This window comes from Hypanus sabinus, chromosome 15 (assembly GCF_030144855.1).
Source record: "Hypanus sabinus isolate sHypSab1 chromosome 15, sHypSab1.hap1, whole genome shotgun sequence".
NCBI classification, from domain to species: domain Eukaryota; kingdom Metazoa; phylum Chordata; class Chondrichthyes; order Myliobatiformes; family Dasyatidae; genus Hypanus; species Hypanus sabinus.
Genome location: NC_082720.1, coordinates 54171535 through 54197658, shown reverse-complemented (window position 1 = coordinate 54197658; position 26124 = coordinate 54171535). Strand labels below are relative to the sequence as shown.

General features: G+C 41.0%; 1 protein-coding gene across 4 annotated transcripts in view; it reads left to right on the top strand.

Annotated features, from left to right (window-relative positions):
* The window catches only part of LOC132405537 (pterin-4-alpha-carbinolamine dehydratase 2-like), a 43048-nt gene extending 22571 nt beyond the window's left edge, over nt 1–20477 (top strand). For 2 of the 4 annotated variants that reach the window (XM_059990430.1, XM_059990427.1), the window contains 2 exons: nt 17138–17218; nt 19806–20477. In XM_059990430.1, coding sequence (XP_059846413.1) covers nt 17138–17218; nt 19806–19904 — 180 coding nt within the window. In that variant the 3' untranslated portion in view covers nt 19905–20477. Of the gene's footprint in view, nt 1–14346; nt 14444–17137; nt 17219–19805 lie in introns of those variants that run through there. The other 2 variants (XM_059990429.1, XM_059990431.1) reach the window with 2 other exon arrangements.
* Nucleotides 20478–26124: the final 5647 nt, after the last annotated feature.

Sequence of the window (26124 nt, the reverse complement as noted above, 5' to 3'; positions counted from 1 at the left end):
TGGCCTTCGTGCGGAGCTTGTTGCTGCCCACTAACAAAAATGGGGCTGAGCTGAGGCGCGATGGTGGCATTTAGTCTAACGGCGACTGGTTGTCTTGTGATCACAAGACCCAGTTGGATGCTGGGTAATGTATAATACTGCAAGTAAAGTTCATTGGTGTATGGGTGGGGGAGTTGCGTGACCTTGGTTGTAGTGAGGTCTAGGCCTCGTGCTGTGGGTTGCCGTTCAACAGAAGGGATGCTGGATCGGGGACTGGCCCCTACTGTCAGTGTGCCCTCCAGTGTTCATGTGGTGAAGGACATGCTGGATTGCTTGCATGGGTCTGCTTGTCTGTGGACTGCTGAGAACTGATTGTTCTTGTTGAACATACCGCCAATATACAGGACAGGTTACTTAGGAACTTGGGTTATATATATATATAGTTTTTTGTTTGGCTGCATTCATGTAAGGTTGAATGATAATTCAACTTGAACTCATCTATAAGCTAATGTTTACAGAGAGATTTTTAAGATGCAATATTTTTATATTGCAAAGTTCATTTTGGGGTTAGTAAGCAATTTGGCAGGAATCAGAACTGTTTTGCCTCTGCTTAGCTTTTAGTTTCTCCAGTTGCTGAGTCTCCGCTGTTGCAGCTGAAGAGTCTTTTCTGAAATTAGTGCCAACTGTATTGACAAAACTTGTTTGCACTGTGAGAGTTAAATGGGGCTGAGGACAAGAGATGCCAAAGAACACAGAAACATTGAAATCCAGCCAGTGTAGTATTCTGTGACTAAAAGAGGGCCTTGCTCAGAAGATGTAATCTTTATCGTAGAACAACAGGGCAACATTTGTAAACAAAGCAGAGAGTGGATGCAACCCGAGTAGAGACGAGTAGCATTCACGGTGGATTTGGTCTAGTTGCGTTTGATCAAATCTAATTTTTTGTTAAAGAAACAAGTTGGGGTACAAAGATGTCCTTTATCTAAAAAAAAAGTCCAAGTATTGTCTCTGAAATTGATGTCTGGCTGGAGCTCTGGGTTAGATATGGTTTGATGGGCTGCTTAGCCATAAGATAGAGGACTGACATCAAGATGCTACCTGTCAGTTTGCGGCAGCACTTTGGAAGCTGGATGTAGTTCATGGTGCAAACCTGTCATTAGACAAATGCTTGGGCACACTAACTCAAACGTATTATCCTTGCCACTTATGAAACAATTCACTGATGAAAGAGTGAGACAGGTAGCTTTGCAGTCTCCTTTAACTGATAAAGCAGCGTTGGATATGATTGCAATTTAAGGCCAGCTCAGGCTTTGAAGTTGGTTTTTCACAAGAATAAAATGAGATTGAGTTGTATTTTATTTGTCTTTCTTTTATATCAGCTATGTAGGTTATTTGATAAATCGGAAGATCATACTCAAGCCAGAGAATAAAGTCTGTTGCTTTACCAATACATTGTTTCACTGGAGCCCCATGTTTTAAATCTCAATCTCCAGCTACAGTATTAAGTTATTAAATGCATTCCAGAGGTAACCTGAGATGTTCCTTGTCCCTATGTGCCATATGCACATTCTAATGCATTTTCCATATGGAATGCTGTATTAAATTAAGTTACAGCTGGTCTTAAAGTGGAATCTTATCCTATGTTGTTTTATCTGTTTAAACAATTTGGAAACCCCCTATCTCATTCTACCACCAGTGAATTGTTTCACAAGGGGCAAGAATAATATTTTATTTTCCAATCTATATAATAATGATGTTTTTCTTTTTAAAAAAAAATCTCCAAAGTTGTTACAATTCCTCGGAGAAGGAAATTCGTAATCAAGTTTGAGCATACTTTACTTTGGTAATTTCTGTATGCAAAATTATCGCAGATTATATTTTTCTGTATATAATGGGAATGGCTGCAAGTTTGATTGGCGATGACTTCCTTGTAATGCCTACTATAATGTGCTTTAGTAGGACCAATGGACCAGCCGCTAGAAGTGTAGGTCAGCTTTGGAGTTAACAATAGACCACTCTTTAGCACCTGTAGTTCAGCAGTGGTCACATACAGCTGATCTCTTTCGTCAACGCACACCTTCAAGTAAAGCATGTAAAAAGTGAAGGGATATAACCTTTCCCAGCAAGTCATTTATTTTTACTGAGTAGGTAATCCAGGGTTGGAGTTTTGGAGACTCCTCAATTTTACCTTTAGCTAATATTCCTGCAGTAATTTGGCACAACTACAACTCAAGCCATTGGATTCAGAGAGAGTGAGCAACATAACAGTATGGTCATTTTATAGAAATAGCTCTGAACTAGGCTGACATAGTGGCTGCAGCCCACATCCATTTACTGTATAACAGCAGAGTGGTTAAGTTTAGCCATTATGGTTAGTGGAGTCACTTGATGTCATGAGCCTAGGCACCACAACTGTGTAGAGATATGTATATTAATGAAGGAGATTTCCTTTTCAGGATACTTCCTGAGGGATCAGAATCGGAATCAGGTTTAATATCACCAGCATATGTCATGAAATTTGTTAACTGGGAGTGCTCATGGGTTCAAAGTCCATTTAGGAATCGGATGGCAGAGGGGAAGAAGCTGTTCCTGAATCACTGAGTGTGTGCCTTCAGGCTTCTGTACCTCCTTCTCGATGGTAACAGTGTGAAGAGGGCATGTTCTGGGTGGCGGTGATCCTTAGTGAGGGATCCTGCCTTCCTAAGGCACCATTCTTTGAAGATGTCTAGGATACTACAGAGGTTGGCACCCATGATGGAGCTCACTAATTTAATAAGTTTCTGCAATTAACTTTGATCTTGTGCAGTAGTCCCCCTTCCATACCAGACGGTGATGCAGCCAGTCAGAATGCTCTCCACAGTACATTTGTAGAAGTTTCTGAGTGTTTTAGTTGACAAACCAAATCTCCTCAAACTCCTAATGAAATATAGCTATGGTCTTGCCTTCTTTAGAGCTGCATCGATATGTCGCAGCCTGTTTAGTTCCTCAGAGATATTGACATCTAGGAACTTGTAAGTGCTCACTCTCTCCACTTCTGATCCCTCTATGAGGATTGGTTTGTGTTCCCTCACCTTAGCCTTCCTGAAGTCCACAATCAGCTCTTTGGTCTTACTGACGTTGAGTGAAAGGTTGTTGCTGCAGCAGCTCTCAACTAACTGGTAAATCTCACTCCTGTACACCCTCTCATCTCCATCTGAAGTTCTGCCAGCAATGGTTGTATCATCAGCAAATTTACAGATGGCATTTGAGCTATGCCTAACCACACAGCCATGGGTGTAAAAAGGAGAGCAGTGGGCTAAGCGCACACCCCTGCGGTGTGTCAATGTTGACTGTCAGCAAGGATCTTTGATAAAGATCTTTGCAGGTTTGTTTTCCTGAGCTGTTCAGTGGAGTGAGCTGAAACTGTGACAATCAACTTCACCTCACACTAGTCCAAAAGGCACCAGCTAAACCGGATGTAGTACTGAGCTATAAGAATCCCAGGTTCCCGAGTTCAATTACCAGTGACCGTGAGGGAACCAGTAATCATCTGTCAGATGGGTAGAACATTACAATGAGCATTAATAGCATTGCATCTGGTGCTGATTGTTTCTCTGAAATATCTACTAAAATATATATTCACCTGGACACAATTTAGGCACAGCTGTCTGATGTGGTCAGTAAGCCTGCTGATAGATAGAAACATAGAAAACCTACAGCACAATACAGGCCCTTCGGCCCACAAAGCTGTGCCGAACATGTCCTTACCTGAGAAATTACCTAGGGTTACCTATAGACCTCTGTTTTTCTGAGCTCCATGTACCTATCCAGGAGTCTCTTAAAAGACCCTATCGTATCTGCCTCCACGCTGTCTGCGTAAAAAAAATAAATACCCCTAACATCTCCTCTGTACCTACTTCCAAGCACCTTACAACTGTGCCCTCTTGTGCTAGCCATTTTAGCCCTGGGAAAAAACCTCTGACTATCCACATGATCAATGCCTCTCATCATCTTATATAACTCTATCAGGTTACCTCTCATCCTCCGTCGCTCCAAGAAAAAAAGCTGAGTTCACTCAATCTATTCTCATAAGGCATGCTCCCCAATCCAGGCAACATCCTTGTAAATCTCCTCTGCACCCTTTCTATGATTTCCACGTCCTTCTTGTAGTGAGGCAACCAGAACTGAGCACAGTACTCCATAAGTGGGGTCTGACCAGGGTCCTATATAGCTGCAACATTACCTCTCGGCTTCTAAACTCAATACCACGATTGATGAAGGTTGATCAAGATTGATCAATACACCGTATGCCTTCTTAACCACAGAGTCAACCTGTGCAGCATCTTTGAGCGTCCTATTGACTTGGACCCCAAGATTCCTCTGATCCTCCACACTGCCAAAAGTCTTACCATTAATACTACATTCTGCCATCATACTTGACCTACCTACCAAAATGAACCACCTCACACTTATCTGGGTTGAATTCCATCTGCCTCTTCTTAGCCCAGTTTTGCATCCTATCAATGTCCTGCTGTAACTTCTGACAGCCCTCCACACCATCCACAACACCCCCAACCTTTGTGTCATCAACAAATTTACTAACCCATCCCTCCACTTCCTCATCCAGGTCGTTTATAAAAATCACGAAGAGTAGGGGTCCCAGAACAGATCCCTGAGGCACACCACTGATCACAGATCTCCATGCAGAATATGACCTATTTATAACCATTCTTTGCCTTCTGTGGGCAATCATTTCTGGATCCACAAAGCAATGTCCCCTTGAATCCCATTTCTCCTTACTTTCTCAATAAGCTTTGTATGGGGTACCTTGTCAAATGCCTTGCTGAAATCCATATTCACTACATTGACTGCTCTACCTTCATCAATGTGTTTAGTCACATCCTCAAAAAATTCAATCAGGCTCGTAAGGCACAAACTGCCTTTGACAAAGCCATGCTGACTATTCCTAACCATATTATGCCTCTCCAAATGTTCATAAATCCTGCCTCACAGGATCTTCTCCATCAACTTACCAACTACTGGTCTATAATTTCTGGTCTATCTCTACTCCCTTTCTTGAATAATGGAACAACATCCTCAACCCTCTAATCCTCTGGAACCTCTCCTGTCCCCATTGATGGATGCTGCAAAGATCTTATTGCCTAGATGCACTTTAGCCACTTCAGTTAAATACAGAAAGATTTATTTCTAGTTCTTGAGGAAATAAGTAATAAAAGTATTTCTATCTTTATTGAAATCTTGTAGTATTTAAACCTACCTAGAGAGATAGAATAGAGATTAACTTTGGGATCGAATTGGATGGATTGGAGATTAATGTATATTCAGAGACATGAACAGATTTTTCATTCTACCTGTTGTCATGCTGCAGTTGGGAAATGCTGGTGAAGTACTTGTTTTTGAAGATTTATCATGATCTGGATAGCAGTTGGCAGTCCCTGTAAACTATCCCATCCCTACCACTGGTATGTCAGGTGTAATATAGAAAAAACAATGTCAGTTACAGTAAGTGTATCTATGTATATTAAATAATTAAAATAAAATTAGTGCAATAACAAATAACATTTGTTTATAAAGTTGTGAGATTAGTCAGCTTCGTCATGGGTTCAATGTTCATTTAGGAATCGGATGGCAGAGGGGAAGAAGCTGTTCCTGAATCACTGAGTGTGTGCCTTCAGGCTTCTGTACCTCCTTCCCAATGGTAACAATGAGAAAAGGGCAGGTCCTGGGTGATGGGGGTCCTTAACAATGGACACGCCTTTCCTTGAAGATGTCTTGGATTCTATGGAGGATGTCTATGATGGAGCTGACAAATTTTACAACTTTATGTACTGTGTCTTTCGGTCCTGTGTAGTAGCCCCCATGCCCATACCAGATGGTGATACAGCCTGTCATAATACTTTCCACAGTATATTTATAGAAGTTTTTGGGTGTTTTAAGTGACAATATCCTCAAACTCCAAATGAAATATAGCTGCTGTCTTGCTATGTTGGGACCAGATTGAATCGTCAGAGATCTTGATGCCAGGAACTTGAAATTGCTCACCCTCTCCACTTCTGATCCTTCTGTGAGAACTGGTTCATGCTCCCTCATCTTATCTTTCCTGAAGTCCACAATCAGTTCTTTGGTCTTACTGACGCTGTGTGTAAGATTATTGTTGTGACACCACTCAACTAGCTGGTATATCTCGCTCCTGTGCACCTTGCCTCAATTTGAGATTCTGCCAACAGTGTAAGTCATCAGCAAATTTATAGATGGCATTTTAGGTAAGCCTAGCCACACAGTCACTGGAATAGTGGGCTAAGCACACATCTCTGAGGTGAGCTAGCATTGATGATCAGTGAGAATTAATACCAGTCTGCACAGATTGTGATATTCCAGTTAGGAAGTTGTGGATAGGAATTGCAAAGGTCCAGGTTACGTCAGCTTATTGATCAGGACTGTAGGAATGATGGTTTTAAATGCTGAACTGTAGTCAACGAATAACATCCTAACATAGTTGTTTGTATTGTCTAGGTGATCTTTGGGCTGCGTGAATAGCCATTAAGATTGAGTTTGCCGTAGACCTATTGTGCAATAGGCAAATTGCAGTGGGTCCAGGTCCTTGCTGAGGCAGGAGTTGATTCTGGCCATAACCAACCTCTCAAAGCATTTCATCACTGTAGATGTGTTTGCTACTAGGCGATAGTCATTAAGGCAGCTCACTCTGCTCTTCTTAGCCATTAGTCTAATTGTTGCCCCTTTGAAGCAGGTGGTATCTTCTGACTGTAGCAGACAGAGGTTGAAAATGTCCTTGAATACCCCAGTCAGTTGGTTGTCAAAGGTTAGTTATATCTTGTGAAACTTGCAGTACACACAAAACAATATTTCTGTACCATATATTTGGCTTTATTTTCCCATCTCTTGGGGCCTTTCAGTCCATCTCATTCTGCCAAGGAGAACTGTGCTTCTGAAGTCAAAACAAAGAAGGGGAAATGATCATTAGGTCAGCAGCATTTGTGGGGAATGAACCAAGAGCTAATGTTTCAGGCCTCTGACCTTCTGCTGAAAGGTTATTAACACAAAACATAAACCCTGTTCTTGACCCACAGATGCTGCCTGACTAACTGAGTTGTACCAGCATTCTCTAATGCCTCCCCCCACCTACACACAGATCTCCCACACTCACAATTTGCATCTTTTTGTTTTATTTTGATTAATCCTCTTGGTGCTGTTGTGCATGGTGCTTTGGGGGGCATTTGCAAAAAAAATTATTGGTGTATTATTTCTTTCCATCTTTCTGTTTTTCTTTCTCTGCCCACTACTCCCACTCCTGCTGTGTAGTGTCTGTCGTAAATCAGACAGCACAGCCTCCTTTCCACTGGCAATCATGGACTTGAAATCAATATCCCAACACTTCAGGATGCCCAATGTTAGAATTTCACTGTGGGATATTTGACTATTATTAAAAAGTCCCACAGTGTCGTAGCAAAGCTAAACCAAAATACATCTGCTTGGACTGATTTCCCCCTTGCAATTTTTTGATTATGGTTCTGTTTCTGTAACATTGAATTATTTTGTCTGATTAAAACACCCAAATTGCTTCAATTATATCCAGAAGATTCAATTATATGTGAAAGACTGCATCAGCATTTTTCTTGCTTGGTTGGTGTTTTGATCACAGATCCTTAAGCAACCGGTAGCCAAATTTTGACTCTTCATGATTTAAAATATAGTCCTTCAGACAAAGTTCAGATGAATAATGATGCATCATGACGGAGCATATAATAAAACTTTTTGCAGCTTCTTAAATTTTCATTTAATCAACGTTGAAGAAGTACAGATTCAGGCCAAATTAAGGACAGTTTGGTTGCCGGAATCCTACAATTACTTTAATTGGGTCTCAAGACAGATACCATGCAAAGTAATTATACTTAATGATAGATCACCTGACGAGATGTGAAAAATGTCAAACATCATTAAGTATGAAACTCAAATTTAGGACTGTATCCAAACTTTCCTTTTTATAGGCATCTAAGCTCAATGAAGTTGGTATGTTTGTACACTGCAAATATTTAAAGGATAATAAGACCCACTTAAATAATAGAGTACTAATTTACCTGATTAGTGTTGGAATTTGTCTAGAGCCCATTGGTTGAAAAAAGACCCTTCTTGAGGCATATTAGACCTGAATTAATTAAGATTGCTGCAAGAATTGATTTGGAAAATTAGTCTTTAAATTGCCAGTGCTTATTTTCTTGGTGGGAGATTTTTTTTGGGAGACTTTTTCCATTGAATTCAAATATAAACAAAAATAAAGTAAAACTAATTTTAAGGAGCCGGGAAGATGCATAGCACAATTTCTCACTTCGTGAGGCTGAGGTAAATTTAGTTCAGACTTCCCTAGACAGCAGGTTCTCATATATGAAGAGATGAGGGAGCATCTTACCTAAGTTCACACTTCATTGAAAAGTTTTATGTTTAGAGAACTTGCCATAAAGGACAACTAATGGTTTTGTAATTTGGGTTATGTTATTCATGTTTACAAAGATTCATGCTTTTTAGATTTTTCAAAGCCATTAAAATCCTGGCGGCTCAATGTTCCTGAGTTTCATCATTTTGGATGTAATAGAGAAGTGGGGGGGAGGGGAGGGTAAAAGAGGTGGCGGTGTTACATCACTGATAAGCAAGGATGTCACAGCTATATACATAGGGGACTTACTGGAGGGCTCAACCTCAGAGGCAATTTCGAAGAAGCTCTAAAATAAGAAAGGTGCAGGTGCACTGATGGGATTATACTGTAAGCCAGTAAGCCAAGAGGTGAAGATACAGAGGTGCATGTATTTTGGAAAGGTTGTTAGAGTGGAATATTATACATAAGAACATAAGAAATAGGAACAGGAATAGGCCATCCAGCCCATCGAGCCTGCCCCACCATTCAATAAGATCATGGCTGATCTGTCCCTAAACTCAGCTCCATCTACCTGCCTTCTCCTCATAAGCCTTAACTCCCTTAGTATGTAAAAACCTATCTAACTGTATCTTAAATATATTCAGTGAAAAAGCCTCAACTGCTTTCCTGGGCAGAGAATTCCACAGATTCACCACTCTGGGAAAAACAGTTTCTCCTCATCTCCGTCCTAAACCTTCTCCCCTGAACCTTGAGGCAATGTCCCCTGCTTCAAGTCTCACCTACCGGTGGAAACAACTTTCCTACTATCTTATCTATGCCTTTCAAAATTTTAATTTCCCCCGGAATTGGTTGGAACTTCCTTAATACAAGAAGCTTAAATGGGGCAGGAGGTCTTCAGTATGTCCTTGAGGGGTTCTTGAGACAGTATATAGAGACTTGAACTAAAGGAGAAAAAGGAAAAACACACTGGTCCTGGTTTTGGAAAACGAGCCAGCCCAGTGATATACCTGATAGTGGGATTAGTGGCCACAACTCATTAGGTCAAAGGAAATTTATTTTCAAAGTACACGTATGTCACCATATTCACCCTGTGACTCATTTTCTAATGGGCATTCATCACAGTAAATATAAAGAAATCCAACAGAGTTGATTGAAAAGCTGCACACATACAAAGACAGGATAGCAGCCAATGTGCAAAAGGCAACAAATTGTGTAATTTTAAAAAAAGAAAAAACTGAATAATAGTAAATAATTAATAAATATTGAGAATGTGAGTTATAGAGCCCTTGAAAGTGAGTCCATAGGTTGTGGAGTTAGAACAATGTTGCATGAGTGAAGTTTTATGTTTTAAGATGAACTATCTTAATAAAATTTGATCTTGTGGGAATGTACTAATTTGGGGCAAGGGCAATTTGCACAGAATAAGACCGAAGCTAAGGAGTATTGGACTGTTGGACAAGTTCATGTTTGACATTTGGGAGTTCTTTGAAAACCAATTGATCAGAGTTCAGGATTAGCATATTCCTTTCATTCTTTTCAAATCTTTTTACTGCATTATAATCAGTTAAATGAACATATCAATAATAACAATATCAAGAGAACAGGATTACAATAATAGCTATAACACGTACAAACATAAGTTCCAAATATCATATCCAGACATGTCCACCCGATCTCTTGATAACTGAAGCAGGAAAAAGTTCAAAGGATTTGTTCAGAAGAGAAAAAACAAAAAAAAGAAAGAAAAACTGGGCTGTCATAATTTGATAATTATAATTATTCTGTCCTTGACTCCGTTCCTCCTTCCATAAATGGTTCAGTATTAGGAAAAAGGATTCAAATAAAAAAAAAAATCAATTTCAGTCGTATGTATGGAAATATTGAATAAGAGCCTCCCACATTTCCTCCAACTTAATTGAGGAATTAACCATGCCACTCCTAATTTTTTCTAGGTTTAAACAAGCTTTAGTTTGAGAGAACCATTGAAGTGTAGTAGGGGCATCAAAATCTTTCCATTTAAATAAAATGAATCTTCTGGCCATTAGCGTAACAAATGCTATCAAACATCAAGCTGAAGATGATAAATAACTAGAATCAATCATTGGTAATCCAAAAATTGCAATAATAGGATGGAGTTGTAAATGAATATGTAAAACTGCTGAAACAGGATTGGCATATTCCAGTAAGGATAAGGATAGTAAGGGGAACCCTGTTTAAAAAAATAACTTTAGTCAGAAAGAAAAAAAATGCAGCTAAAATCAGACTGGGCCCTTGTAGAAGATAAAGATTACAGGAAAATGTTCAAGCTGGTGATTACCATGGTCAAAATATGCCATGGTTAAGTCTTTGCTGAGCAGGAGCAAAGGGAATCCCAAGGCATTTTACTTGTACTAAGAAAAAGAAGCTAACTAAGAGGGTAGGTTCACTCAAGAATAAATATTTGTGCATAAAGTTGGAGCAAGTCACTGAAGTATTACATGAGTACCTTGTTTTGGTATTTATTGAGGATTGTGAATGCAGAGTAGGGTATGCTGATGTGCTGCAACACTTTGAGAGTAAAGAGGAAGTAGTACTAGGTTTTCTGAAAAGCATTAAGATGAATCAGTCGCCAGTGGCATAATGTCATATATACCAGAATGCTAAAAGAAGCAAGTGAGGAGGTTGCTGGGTCTTTGACAAAGGTGTTTGTATCCTTACCAACAATAAATGAGGTCCCAGAGGGCAGGAGAGTAGCAAATGCTATGCCTTTGTTCAGCAAGTGCTAATCCTCTGAAATGGGCGTAATCTACATTGGATTTAGTAAAGCATTTGATAAAGTCCATCGTGGTAGTTTGATTCAGAAGATAAATATGTATGGGAGCCAGGGTGGATTGCAATTTTGGATTCAGAACTGGCTTGCCCATAGAACGCAGAGAGCAGAATTGAAAGGTTATTATTCTGTCTGGAGGCTGGAGGTCTATAACCAGTGGTGTTCCCCAAGGTTCAATGTTATGCTAGGACCTTGGCAATATATATATCAGAGCTATCAGTGAAGGTTGGTCAGACTTGGATTGTTCCTCAGAGTGAATCACAAACAAGAAAAAAAATTACAGATGCTGGAAATCAAAGTAATGCACACAAAATGCTGGAGGAACTCAGCTGACCAGGCAGCATCATCGGAGGAAAGGAGACAGTCGACGTTTTGGGTCAAGACCCTTCATCAGGAGCTTAGAGAGTGGGAGGCTGAGGGGAGACTGATAGAACTTTTTTTTAAAGTAAGAGATGTAGATACGGTCAATAGTCAGGATCTTTTCCCAAGGGTAGAAATGTCACATACCAGGGAACATCCTTCGAAGGTTCGGTGGTTGTGGAGGGGGGGGGGGGGGGGAGGAATTTAAAAGCAATGTGAGAGGCAAGGTTTCCTTTACAGAGAGGGTGGTAAGTTCCTGGAATATGTCATTAGGTAGTAGTAGAATCAGGCATTTTGGTAGAGTTTAAGAGGCTTTAAGGTGGGCACCTGTATATGATGGGAACAGAGGGACAAAGGTAATCCACACGAGGAGGATATTTACTATAAATTGGCAACAAGATTGGCAGAACGTCTTGGGCTGACTGGTCTGTTGAGTGCATGTTTATTATTGAATTGTGAATATGAAGCTAATTCTCTTTTGCACAGATATTTAGGATATGAGGAAGAGGTGCAGGATTAGAATATGTGGCACCCTTGAGCTTTCTCAGCCATTTTAATAAGATCCGATCAGATCTTATCTGACTTTGGCTTGGCTCCACTTTTCTGCCTAATTACTCATAGCCCTTGAGTCTCAAATAATCTAAACACTCCTCTATCTTTCCATTTGATATATTCAATGACTGGATCTCCACAGCTCTCTAGGATACATAATTTTAAAGAGCTGCGCGTCTGTGGGAGAGGAAATTCCTTCCATCCATTGCCTAAAATAAGCAACTTACTTTTTTCCTGAGTCTCTGTTCCCTGGTTCTTGATTTCCTCATGAGGTGAAACACGCTATCAACATCCACCTTGTAAAGCCACTACAGTATCTTTTAGTTTTCAATAAGATCATCCTGATACACTTCTATAGTGTAACATGGACTAACCACACTTTTCCTCTAATACAACCTACCTGTCTCAGGAATCAGTGTAATAAGTCTCTGCTTAAAACAACATCTTGTGCAAGTAAATCGCTCTGGGTAATGAGTACTCTCGGTATGGTCTCACCCACTAGTGGAGCTTCCCAGCTTTTATACTCTGTTCTCCTTGCAATACGTTCCAAGTTTCCATTTGCTGTATAAAGTACTTGCCGTTACTGCATGTCAACTTCCTGTTTGTGTATATAAATGTCATGATTCTCTGTACAGCAGAATCCCATAGACTTCCTCCAGTTAAACTCCTTGTTTTCCCATTGTTCCTACTAAAATATAACAATCCATTTCCTACTATGATATTCCATCTACCAAGTTGAGGCCCACTCACTTAACCTACCCATATGTCTTTGCAGACTTAGTGTTCCTCTCAACTATTTTTTTTAATGTCAATCAATTTGATTATAATCTTGCAATTTCTTCATTTTATTTATTAGTATTCATTACATATAGTTGATCCCCACTAATAAAAATATTATTTTATCCTGATTTTATTCTCTATCAATTAGTCTATTTTAATCCATGTTAATGTGCTCCATGGTGCCACAGGTTTTTGGGTCATAGTTACCGAATGTCTTCTGAATTTCTAAATACGCCATCTCTACTAGCACCCCTTTGTTGGCCCTGCTGTTTGCATCCACAAAAACTCAAAGTATTTCCTTTTCATAAACAATATTTGTTCTGAAGAATTGTATTATGAATTTTCTTAACATCTTTTAGTTGCTTACCTTTCCTGTTCTATTTTCTAATGACTTTAGCTTTTCTCAAAGAGAAATATTAAGGTATTAGTCTTTAATTGTCAGCTCTCAGTTTCTACCCTTCTTTTGAATATTAAAGTTGGATTTGCTAAATACAACTACTGTTGTAATCAAGATGAAATATTATATTTATATTTAAAATTAGTTTAAAAAGAGAGACTGCCAGGAGGCATAGAAAAATGTGATCTATCAGATGTGCAAGTTTGGGGCTAGCACATTCTGCCTGATTCAGACCTGAGGCAAGGTGATAAAAATTTTTGAAACCAATTTTAATTTTTGTTGCAGGAAGAAGCATGTTTTCAGTGATTGTGAGGATGTTTCTCTCATGAGTATAAAGAACAGACTATGCTCTATTCTGTGAGAATGGATTACTGGTCTGATGGACGGGATCTTGAAATATTACTATTTTTTAAGCAATAGAGGTGCTTGTTCCAGTATTAATAGAGTAGAAAATACTCATGATTGAATGTTGTGTGTGGGTGAAGAGTGGAGATGAATGGGGGTTTATCTAAAGAATTTTAAATGGAGGTATGTGCAATATTTTTGGTTAAGAATCAGCCACTTTAAAAAAATCACCCCTGTAGTCTTGCAGTTAGAAATTATTTAGGGCAAAATGATTCATTAGAACTCATTGAAGCATTTTTATTGTGAATCAATTTTGATGGAAAACCCTTGTGCACCACATGGGGTGGGTGTATATTTAGTTAACCAGTATAAATCATCTGAAATTGAATGAGGTGAGGGATATGTCTGATTCTGATAATTAGCCTTTGTGTAGTGCTGTACTGGAAGTTAAATGCTGTATTCTTCTTGGAAGTGACCACGAGAGAATATCTGAAGAAGAGCTTGAAATTGTAAATCTGGAGTGAAGTTTTAAAAGGGAACTGTGTGAATGTGAATTCTTACTAAATTAGATTGTTATAAAAAGAGGTTGTGAATTAACTGTTATCATCTCACAGAGTTGTTTAGGACAAATAGAGACAATAAGTTGGATTTTTTTTGTCCAATGGCCACCAATGCATCTTTGTCACTTTGGGCAGAAGCTTTGCCGTTTCTTCAGTTTCTTTGTCTGCTTTTCAGAAGACTCAGTTACTAGCTCGATGCTCAACCCAGCACAGATGGAAAGCAGCAAGGATTTGGCAGGATTCGAACCTGGGACCGCTCTCCTTGAAGTCTGGTACAGATGCCACTACACCACCAGCTGGCTCACCAATGCATTGAAATTTGATCTAAATCTTATAAAGGGAAACTCTTTCAGTAATAGAGAATAGTTTGTGCTGTAAAATGGAAATTGATTCCATGAAACATTTGAAGGCTTCCTGAAGTATGTCTGCATATCAGTGTGTAATTGCTAGAAGCTTCCTTGCTCAGTAATTGCAGAGCAATCACCGCAGAGCTTGTCAGCTAGATTGAGGGGTTGCAACAAAGACAGAGAAAGATCTATTAATATGTAGTCATTTTGTAACTGAAAGAACTCTTTTGAAGACATTTTTATTTTTGGTTGTGATCATTTCATTTCAATGATTATTATAGTCACATAGAAGTGGTTGATCAGACACTTAATAGCAGTATATTGTTTGTATCATGTGTTTTTATTAAAATGTAACATTAAATATTATTTAAATAGTAAAACCTAACAGAATTAGCTTAAGTTTTGTAAAAGAAGGGTTAGGTTAAGTGACTTAAACTAGTTTAATGAAATTCTAAATTGAAACTAGCATCTGTCAAAGAATGCTTGGGCACATGTGAAGTTGATTGTGGACTGGAGGATGGAATTGTGCTGAATTTGAACGGCTGCCCGTGCTCGCTGAATACATAAACTTACCTGGGCTGGAATCAGGTGACTGCACTGACCTCCTTGCTGTATGTGGGATTATCTCATGAGGCCTCAGCAGGATATCAGTAACTGTTATTAGCTGGCACATTTGCGAATGATGCTGTTCTGACATTGAGATGCTTTTGAATTCACTTTCTAAAAATTATAACACATTCAATCTAAGAAACAATTGAAATATTAAAAAGAGTGAAAATAAATGCTTCTCCTAACCCCCTGACTGGGCATCTCCTTCCAAGTGAAACACAGAAGTACAAAACAGTAAATTACAGGAACAGGCCCTTCTGCCCATCATTTCTAGGCTAACCTTCATGCCAAACTAAGCTAATTTCCCCTATTCCCTGTCTGTTGAAAGTCCTAGACAGAGTAGACGTGTAGAGAATATTTCCAATATTTGGAGAGTCTAGTACTTGAGTGCATAACCTCAGAGTACAGAATGACCTTTTAGAACAGAAATGAGAAAAGATTTCTTTAGCTAGAAGGTGGTGAATCTGTGGAATTCATTGCTACAGATGGCTGTAGAGGCTAATTCATTGGGTATATTTAAAGTGGCGTTGATAGGTTCTTGAACAGTAAGGATGTCAAAGGTTATGGGGAGAAAGCAGGAAAATAGGGTTGAGGGGTAAAATAAATAAGTCATGGTCAAATGGTGGAGCAGATTCAATGGGCCAAATGGCCTAATTCTGTTCCTGTGTCTTATGGAAACTGAATCACTCAGGAGATTGATACAGTCACAGTCTAGATAGAACATTGAACATCTTGCTAATTGGAGATGTTTAACAATAAGCTGGGAGAAAATAACCTTGTCTTTCTTATCTGTCTAAAATGTGCTCAGACCCTGATTACTGGTGAAATGACTGATTTCTGCAACAGCTAAAAATATTCTTGTATCACATTGGTTAAATCAGAATCAGGTTTGACGTGAAATTTGTTGTTTTGTGGCAACCAGTGCAATACTTAAGAAAAAAACTGTTACAATAAGAATTTATTGGGGAGGATGTTTCCTGTGGTGGGAAAGTCTAGGACCAGAGGACACAACCTCAGAATAGAGGGGAGTCCTTTAAGAATGAAGATGAGGAGGAATTTCTTTAGCCAGAGAGCAGTGAATCTGTGGAATTCTCTGCACATGTTTTTATGCATATTTAATGCAGAGGTTGATAAATTCTTGATTGGTCACTGCATGAAGGGATACGGGGAGAATGCAGGAGACTGGTGCTGAGAGGAAAATTGGACCAGGGATGATATAGAGCAGACTTGATGGGCCAAATGGCCTAATTCTACTCCTATATCTTATGGTCTTATGGTTATATAAAAATAGTGCCAGTAGAGATTTTCTTCCCCCAAAGATGTTATAGCTGTAGAGTTGGATGTTTTAGGTGCGACGTTGAGAACGGCATGAATTGTTGGTTTTTGTTGAACTGAATTAAGCAGTGAGTTCTGCTGATTGAGCTAATCATTGCACCCCCCCCCCCCCCACACACATGGACAAAACAAAGGTCATGAAATAAAAGAGCAAACATGAGGAAATCTGCAGATGCTGGAAATTCAAACAACTCACGCAAAACACCAGCATTTTGTGTGAGTTGTCATGAAATAAAAGTCCTTTTGGCCTCAGTGCTTTTGCTTTTACTGTATGTATTTCTGTGACCGCTCCATACAATTTCAAAAAGAGCCATGTAAATTTTTTTTAAAAAATGCACTTTTTCATATCATTCAGCAACTTTATTAATTTGCACATTCACTGCATCAATAGTCATTGATTCCTTTTTAATTACGACATATAGATGCTTAAGCAAAGGTTTAATGCAGGAGATACCCCATGAAGGATGGATGTGCTCCAACCAAAAGCATTAGATTTTAAGTAAGATAAGTTTGGGCCCTTTTTTCATTTAGAATGGTAAAAGTCAGGCAGAGTTATTTTTACTGGTACCTATTATGGGTTATTAAAGTGTGCTTTATATTTAACTTTTGATAGTTTATAGAACTGGGTGTTTGTCTTGAAGTTGTTAACTTTGTTTAAACTGAATCTCATTCCAGGCCTTTGGGTTTATGACACGGGTGGCGTTACAAGCAGAGAAAATGAATCACCACCCTGAGTGGTTCAATGTGTATCATAAGGTAATGTGAGTTCTCCCTCTGCAGCAATGTATAACTCGCTACTTTCTAAGCCAGTGGTACTTGTATAGGCTCACCATGTTTCCTCAGCACACAGAAGACGTGCAATCATTATCTGCACATTCAACTTATAAGGTACTGCAAGCCCTTAGTAGTGTATTCTCAGACGTATTGCTATCTTGGTTAATGGGTTACAGCTAGCTGGGTCTCAATCCTCTTGTGCAGTTCCACATAAAAGACATCAGAAGCTTAACCATTAGTAGCACTGCAAGGAATGGCTTTTTGTGAGTCCGATACTGTTTTCAGCTCAATCAGACAACTGGCAAGTTAAACTGAGACCAGGCCAAATGCTGTCGTCGTTACAGCGTCACATACTATAATCCTCTCCCACCAGCGCTCATCCCTCAGAAATTCCTCATTCCCTGCCTCCAGCTGCCACCACAAAGATAACTTCATGCTTCTTCAGCCCTTTACTGGCTTGCACACTGTATTTGTCCATGTGAAGCGGAGAGCCCGTTTGCAAAGGAAGTTGAGAATGGCGAGGGTGGAGTGAAAAGGCAATGAAAGGGAAGTTCTTACACTGATTTAGCATCATGAAGTTTCATTCACATCTTTTTCCTGGGTCTTTTCAGCATTCTATTTTATTTTAGGTTTCCAGTTTCTGATGTTTATTTTTATTTTCCTTTCCCTGGAGAGCACATCAACCAATTTATCCAGAATTACAAACAGCGATGTGCATTGACCAGATAATCTGAAGGGATTGTGTTGTTGAGGGACACACAGTATCTCAGAAACTTGGTATAATGCCCTGCTGTCAGAGATGATGGCACGCAATTTTATGTATTTAGCGTTGGTTTCTTGATTTACTCAACAGAGCAATAATCCATCAAACAGATAACAATTCCTTCACTAACCCCATGAATTGTCAAGTTGTGTCTTGTGCTCGTGTCTCCTAGAATGCGGTGTAAACTACTTGAACTCCGAGGACTCAGTTTTCCTGTCACTGATTCACCTTAACAATAGGGTTTAGTTATAGGACTACTCAACCATGGGTGATTATTGTGATATTGTAGAACTATGTTGAATTATCCTGATGATTTCTATGTGTACACTTTCCGTAGAACTTTAGTTTTTTGTTATAATCTAGGTTGAATGGTTTTGAACTTGCAATAAGGAACATTGAGGGGTGTTACCCTGTGAAGTAAACTGTAAATGCCACTATCTTCAGGTGGAGCGAATACTGAGAGATGCATTGATTCAGATTCAGATTCAGTTTATTGTCATTTAAAAACCACAAATGCATTGCAGTTAAAAACGTTCCTCCAGAATGATATCAACAAAGCACATGACAAAATAGACTGCACCTGTGGCTATCCCTTATAATATTTTGATTGTTATAGTTGTTAAATGAAAATACTTTGCATTTTATTAGCAGAGAAAGCAAAGATCAGTTTGACTTGGATCTATGCTTTCAGTATTAAATGCTGTGGTAAGATGAAACATTATACCAATTATTATGTTTCCTTATTCAGGTTTTGAACCTTAATCAGCATTTTGAAACCATGGTGGGAGAATTAATGATCATTTGTGGTCCTGAGTGGAAAAAATACGGGCTTTAGAGTAATTTTCTTGAAGGCTCCATGATGTTAAGTAATCTGATGCAAAGGAAAATTTCCAAATAAAATTGTATTGGCTAATGAAAAGAAATTGTATCTGTGCATTCACAAATATTGTTAGAAAGAGGCATCTTTCAGAAGCACTTGTAACCACTTCCATGTGAGTCAGGAAAGAGTATTAAGTGACCGTTGGGAGATGCGGACAGAAACTAGGGATCCGGGGTTTGAACTGTCAGGGAACGTTGGAATGAGAAAGGATGGAATGCAGCAGTAAAAGTTGTTTTGTTTTATTAATTAAAGAGCAAATTTTTCAAGAGCATTAGGAGAAATTCCTTGCTGACCTTTTTTTTACATCTGCATGTGCCAAGTGCTCTGCCAAAAACTGGTACCTCTGACAATATGGGAATTCATCAAATCAGTACTGAAATTAATCCAGAACATTTCCGCAAGATTTGAACTGGGATTTAATTGCACAACCTTTTGATTTGTACTGTAGATATTTATGGATGCAAATTGGAGCCAAAAAAGAAGCCTAAAGTCACAAATTGGTATATTTAGAATAAGCAAACTTTTTTTTATCAGGAATGTTGCTGTTTTTGTGAAGAAAATAGTCACATTTTCACAGCAAGTTTTTGCTTAGCTGTCTATTTATTCAGTAGGAAAATAATAAATTATGACCTTTTCTCCTAGAAATTCCCCTGTCACATTGCTTTCTTTTGGAAGAGACTCTTGCAGTCTCTACTTGTAGCAACAACCTCAGTAATGTTTCACCAACTTGCTGTTTTATCGTCTGATGTAATAATTGCATATGATGTGTGAGATTATACAAAGTGTCTGCTCTAGTACGGCAAAAACAAGAGTCTGGGCCAGATTCTGAAATTGATTTGTCTGTATCTTTAATTAAAGTGGAATGGTGACTCAATCTTGGTTTTCTTTCCCCCCCCCCCCCCTCCCCACTCCCTTTTCCCATCCAGGTTCAGATTACTCTTTTAACACATGACTGTGGTGGTCTCTCCAAAAAAGACATCAAACTGGCAAAGTTCATTGAACAAGCTGCTGCTTCAGTAAATTAGCTCCGAATTTTAGGTCTTTTTTTTCTGTTGTTGGAGAAAATAGATTTTGCCTTTAAGCCTTTTAGTGTTGCCTTTAAGCTCAAGGTGAACATATTAAACATTCCAATTGAGACCAATAACGGAATGTGTAATTCCCACTTTAAATCAATATTTCTTCAGGAATGCAAGGTCGTGACTGCTAAAATCAGAAATGCAGAGGATAGTATGTTACTTAAGAACTCTGACCCCTCAAATCACAAGTATTACTTTTAATAAATATGCATTTTGAATTCAGCATGCTCAAATCATGAGACTTGCACCTGGAACGCTGCAGAGGACGTAGTCAAGAGTTATAAAAATTTTAAAAGCTGGAGACATTCAGCATGTTGGTCAGTTTCTCAGGAAAGAAACAGAGTTAATGCTTCATGTCAGGGATTCTTCTTCCAATTTTACTTCTCTTTTCACAGATGCAGTCTGACCTGCTGATTGTTTCCAGCACTTTATATTCTCATTTCAGATTTCCAACGTCTACTTTTGTTTATTTACTTATGTGTATGTACAGTACTGGGAATAATAAAGACTAAATAGAATATCCACTCATGTTGGGTGCATTTCTCTTGACATAAGTAAGATGGTATGAATTGCATGTCTGTACATTTCTTAGTTTTATCACAATTTAGCCATGTTATCCTTGTATAATTAAAAGTTGTGTCATTCAGATTTCTTGTAGCACTTCAGACAGCATCATGGAGTGGGAGAAGATCATTTAGGCCCGGGGCTTTCTCCTCCACTCCTTTAAAACGTGGGTAATTCTTGACCCTGGTTTTGCTTTTCTGTGTGGGCATGATATTGTTGGGTTCTTTGGATTCCATCTATACAATGTTAAATATATAGGCTCAATCCTACAGGGAGGGGGGATTGCAACAAAATCCAGCCCCAGTGATGAACTTTCTGCTCTTCTTCGGCCCATCTAGTTGGCTTTTTGTGTCTTTGCCCAGGTTCTAGATTTTCTGCTTTTGGCAAACATTAGATAGAGGTCTTATCGATAGCTGAGTCAAGGGATATGGGGAGAGGGCAGGAACGGGGTACTGATTGTGTATGATCAGCCATGATCACAGTGAATGGCGGTGCTGGCTAGAAAAGCCGAATGGCCTACTCCTGCACCTACTATCTATTGTCTATTGTCATTCTTTCAGCATCTAACCTTCCAAGACCACTCAGCCTTATTTTTCAATAAAATTGCTTCTCATTCTTTTAAGATCCAATAATTGTTGGCATAATACTCTGTGCGGAACTAAATTTCCATTGGAGTGTCTCCAATGCAAGTGTATCTGTGGGTACGGAGATGAAAATTGCACTCTGCTCTCCAGCTGTGCTCTCAACAAAGCCCTCTTTAATTGCAACGAGCCTACCTTCTGTATAACAACCGTCCTGGAATAAAAGCTTAAATTCAATTTGCTTTCCTGATTACCTAATGTACCTTTCTGTTAACTGTGTTTTATGTACAAATCTTTTTGACCACAGTTTAATAACTCAGCGATTCCATATTTTGATGTATTGTGCATTTTCCATATCTTTAGTCTGTAATGCAGAGGAACTTTTATGGTTTAAACCTCCTATTTTCCCTTCACAAACCACCACTTTTATTAATATTTACAATTTGGTCTCCGTTCTGCGTGCTGTAAAATGGGAACTGAATCGCAGTGTTGTGAAACTCTGTCACCACCTGTTCTTCACACCTTTTGTGCAGCACTGTGACAGATGAAGCATTAAATCAATTTGCCCAGTAGATTAGAGGAGATTGGAATATACCATAAAACAGTGAATAGCAAGCTGATTCTGCCTCCATTTCAAAAAGCCTCCAATTTCCCGACTAACAATTTATAGATGCTACGAAATATTTTAATCGAAAAATTATTGATGAATACTTGATCTTTTGATTCTACTCTGACCAGGTAAGAAAAGATACTTCTTAAACAACATTATGACTCCAGTTCTTCTTAAAATGAAAAAAGTATTGAAAATTCCGAGCATGCATCAGTTGAAAGTACTTTGCTGCTGAGGTTTGTGCTTGCCCAGTGGTACTTGCAGAATGTAAGTGAATCAAATCTCCTTGGTGAAGGCCTGGAAGCGCCCTGAGTGACTTGTTCTGGTGATTCGTATTACAGGATAAAGTCCCACAAACTAAACTACTGCTCCACATAAAGATTGTCAAAATTGTTGCATTTGTTTTTTTAAATGTCCCAGCCAGAAAATTGATGCTGGAACCTGGCTGGCAATTCAGCACTTCTGCTTTTGTGATGAGTTCAAAACTTATAAGTATTTGTTGTGGGTAAATGGTATCTGTTTGCCACTGATTTGTCTGCAGTTTCTTAGTAAGTTATGAGGCAAAGCTCACACACACACACACACACACACACACACACACACACACACACACACACACACACACACACACACACACTCACTCTGTTGGTAGGAGGGTGATAGTTGTTGCCAAAAACCAACAGTGTTCAGCTGCTTTCAGGTAAGAAAGTCCCAAGAATATAGTCATTGGGTCATACACACTGATGGGCATGGCAAATGTATCGCTTGGCTGTTCCACCAGTCTTCACGTTGAAATCCAGCAGTGGGGCTCAATTATGCTGATATTCCCGAGGACTGGAATATTGGAAGTTCCGTTCCATTGTCTGAGGATTAGTAGAAAAACAGTACATTCTTACTTATTCTGATACCTTAAATTATTTGGTAAAGTATTGTTTAAAGTTTTAAACTAACTTTTATAATCATTTTAAGCAAAGTAAATAATTTGTACGTTTTTCTGAGTGTTACAAAGTTTGACAGTTTTGATGTGCTGAATTGCCTACAAAAGACCATAAGATACATCAGCAGTATTTAGCCCACCGAGTCTGTTCCACCGTTTCATCATGACTGATCCAATTTTCCTCTCAGTCCCAATCTCCTGCCTTCTCTCTGTGGCCCTTCATGCCCTGACCAATCAAGAACCTATCAACCTTTGCCTTTAAAGTATACATAAAGACCTGGCCTCCAAAGTTATCTGTGGCAAAGAATTGCACAGATTCAGCACTCTCTGGCAAAAGAAAATCCTCCCCATCTCCATTCAAAAAGAATGCCCCTCTATTCTGAGGCTGTGTTCTCTGGTCTTAGACCACCCCACCACAGGAAACATCCTCCCCACGTCCTCTCTCCCCCACGTCCTCTCTCCCCCACCACAGGAAACATCCTCCCCACGTCCTCTCTCCCCCACGTCCTCTCTCCCCCACCACAGGAATCATCCTCCCCACGTCCACTCTCCCCCACCACAGGAAACATCCTCTCCACATCCACTCTCCCCCACCACAGGAAACATCCTCTCCACGTCCACTCTCCCCCACCACAGGAAACATCCTCTCCACGTCCACTCTCCCCCACCACAGGAATCATCCTCTCCACGTCCACTCTACCCCACCACAGGAAACATCCTCTCCACGTCCACTCTCCCCCACCACAGGAAACATCCTCTCCACATCCACTCTCCCCCACCACAGGAATCATCCTCTCCACATCCACTCTCCCCCACCACAGGAAACATCCTCTCCACGTCCACTCTCCCCCACCACAGGAAACATCCTCTCCACGTCCACTCTCCCCCACCACAGGAAACATCCTCTCCACATCCACTCTCCCCCACCACAGGAAACATCCTCTCCACGTCCACTCTCCCCCACCACAGGAAACATCCTCTCCAAGTCCACTCTCCCCACCACAGGAAACATCCTCCCCACGTCCTCTCTCCCCCACCACAGGAAACATCCTCTCCACGTCCACTCTCCCCCACCACAGGAAACATCCTCTCCACGTCCACTCTCCCCCACCACAGGAAACATCCTCTCCACATCCACTCTCCCCCACCACAGGAAACATCCTCTCCACGTCCACTCTCCCCCACCACAGGAAACATCCTCTCCAAGTCCACTCTCCCCACCACAGGAAACATCCTCCCCACGTCCTCTCTCCCCCACCACAGGAAACATCCTCTCCACGTCCACTCTCCCCCACCACAGGAAACATCCTCTGCACGTCCACTCTCCCCCACCACAGGAAACATCCTCTGCACGTCCACTCTCCCCCACCACAGGAAACATCCTCTGCACGTCCACTCTCCCCCACCACAGGAAACATCCTCTGCACGTCCACTCTCCCCCACCACAGGAAACATCCTCCCCACGTCCACTCTCCCCCACCACAGGAAACATCCTCCCCACGTCCACTCTCCTCCACCACGGAAATCATCCTCCCCACGTCCACTCTCCCCCACCACAGGAAACATCCTCTGCACGTCCACTCTCCCCCACCACAGGAAACATCCTCTCCATGTCCACTCTCCCCCACCACAGGAAACATCCTCCCCACATCCACTGTCCCCCACCACAGGAAACATCCTCTCCACATCCACTCTCCCCCACCACAGGAATCATCCTCCCCACGTCCTCTCTCCCCCACCACAGGAAACATCCTCCCAACGTCCACTCTCCCCCACCCCAGGAAACATCCTCTCCACGTCCACTCTCCCCCACCTCAGGAAACATCCTCCCCACGTCCACTCTCCCCCACCACAGGAATCATCCTCTCCACGTCCACTCTCCCCCACCACAGGAAACATCCTCCCCACGTCCACTCTCCCCCACCACAGGAAACATCCTCTCCACGTCCACTCTCCCCCACCACAGGAAACATCCTCTGCACGTCCACTCTCCCCCACCACAGGAAACATCCTCCCCACGTCCACTCTCCCCCACCACAGGAAACATCCTCCCCACGTCCACTCTCCCCCACCACAGGAAACATCCTCCCCACGTCCACTCTCCTCCACCACGGAAATCATCCTCCCCACGTCCACTCTCCCCCACCACAGGAAACATCCTCCCCACGTCCACTCTCCCCCACCACAGGAAACATCCTCTCCACGTCCACTCTCCCCCACCACAGGAAACATCCTCTGCACGTCCACTCTCCCCCACCACAGGAAACATCCTCTCCATGTCCACTCTCCCCCACCACAGGAAACATCCTCCCCACATCCACTGTCCCCCACCCAGGAAACATCCTCTCCACATCCACTCTCCCCCACCACAGGAATCATCCTCCCCACGTCCTCTCTCCCCCACCACAGGAAACATCCTCCCCACGTCCACTCTCCCCCACCCCAGGAAACATCCTCTCCACGTCCACTCTCCCCCACCTCAGGAAACATCCTCCCCACGTCCACTCTCCCCCACCACAGGAATCATCCTCTCCACGTCCACTCTCCCCCACCACAGGAAACATCCTCTCCACGTCCACTCTCCCGCACCACAGGAAACATCCTCTCCATGTCCACTCTCCCCCACCACAGGAAACATCCTCTCCACGTCCACTCTCCCCCACCACAGGAAACATCCTCTCCACGTCCACTCTCCCCCACCACAGGAAACATCCTCCCCACATCCACTCTCCCCCACCACAGGAAACATCCTCTCCACGTCCACTCTCCCCCACCACAGGAAACATCCTCTCCACGTCCACTCTCCCCCACCACAGGAAACATCCTCTCCACGTCCACTCTCCCCCACCACAGGAAACATCCTCTCCACGTCCACTCTCCCCCACCACAGGAAACATCCTCTGCCCATCCGCTCTATCAAGCCTTTCACCATTTGATAGGATTCAATGACATCACCCCTCAGTCTTCTGAATTTCCGTGAATACAGGCCCAGAGCCATCAAACACTCTTCATATGACACCATTCTATCCTAGAATCATTTTTCTGAAACTCCTTTGAACCCTCTCCAGTTTCAGTACATCCTTTCTAAGATATGGAGCCCCAAACTGCTCACAACACTCCAAGTGAGGCCTCACCAGAGCTTTATGAAGTCTCAACATTACATCCTTGCTTTTATATGTTAGTCATCTTTAAATGAATGCTAACATCACATTTGCCTTCCTCACTGAAGACTCAACCTGAAATTTAACCTTTAGGGAATCCTGCACAAAGACTCCCAAGTCCCTTTGCATTTTAATTTTTTGTATTTTTTCTCCATTTACAAAATAGTCAACCTTTCACTTCTTCTACTGAAGTGCATGACTATACATTTCCTGACAATATTCTATTTGCCATTTCTTTGCCCATTCTCCTACTCTGTCTTAAGTCCTTCTGTAGCCTCTCTACTTCCTCAACACTACCTGCCTCTCCACCTGTCTT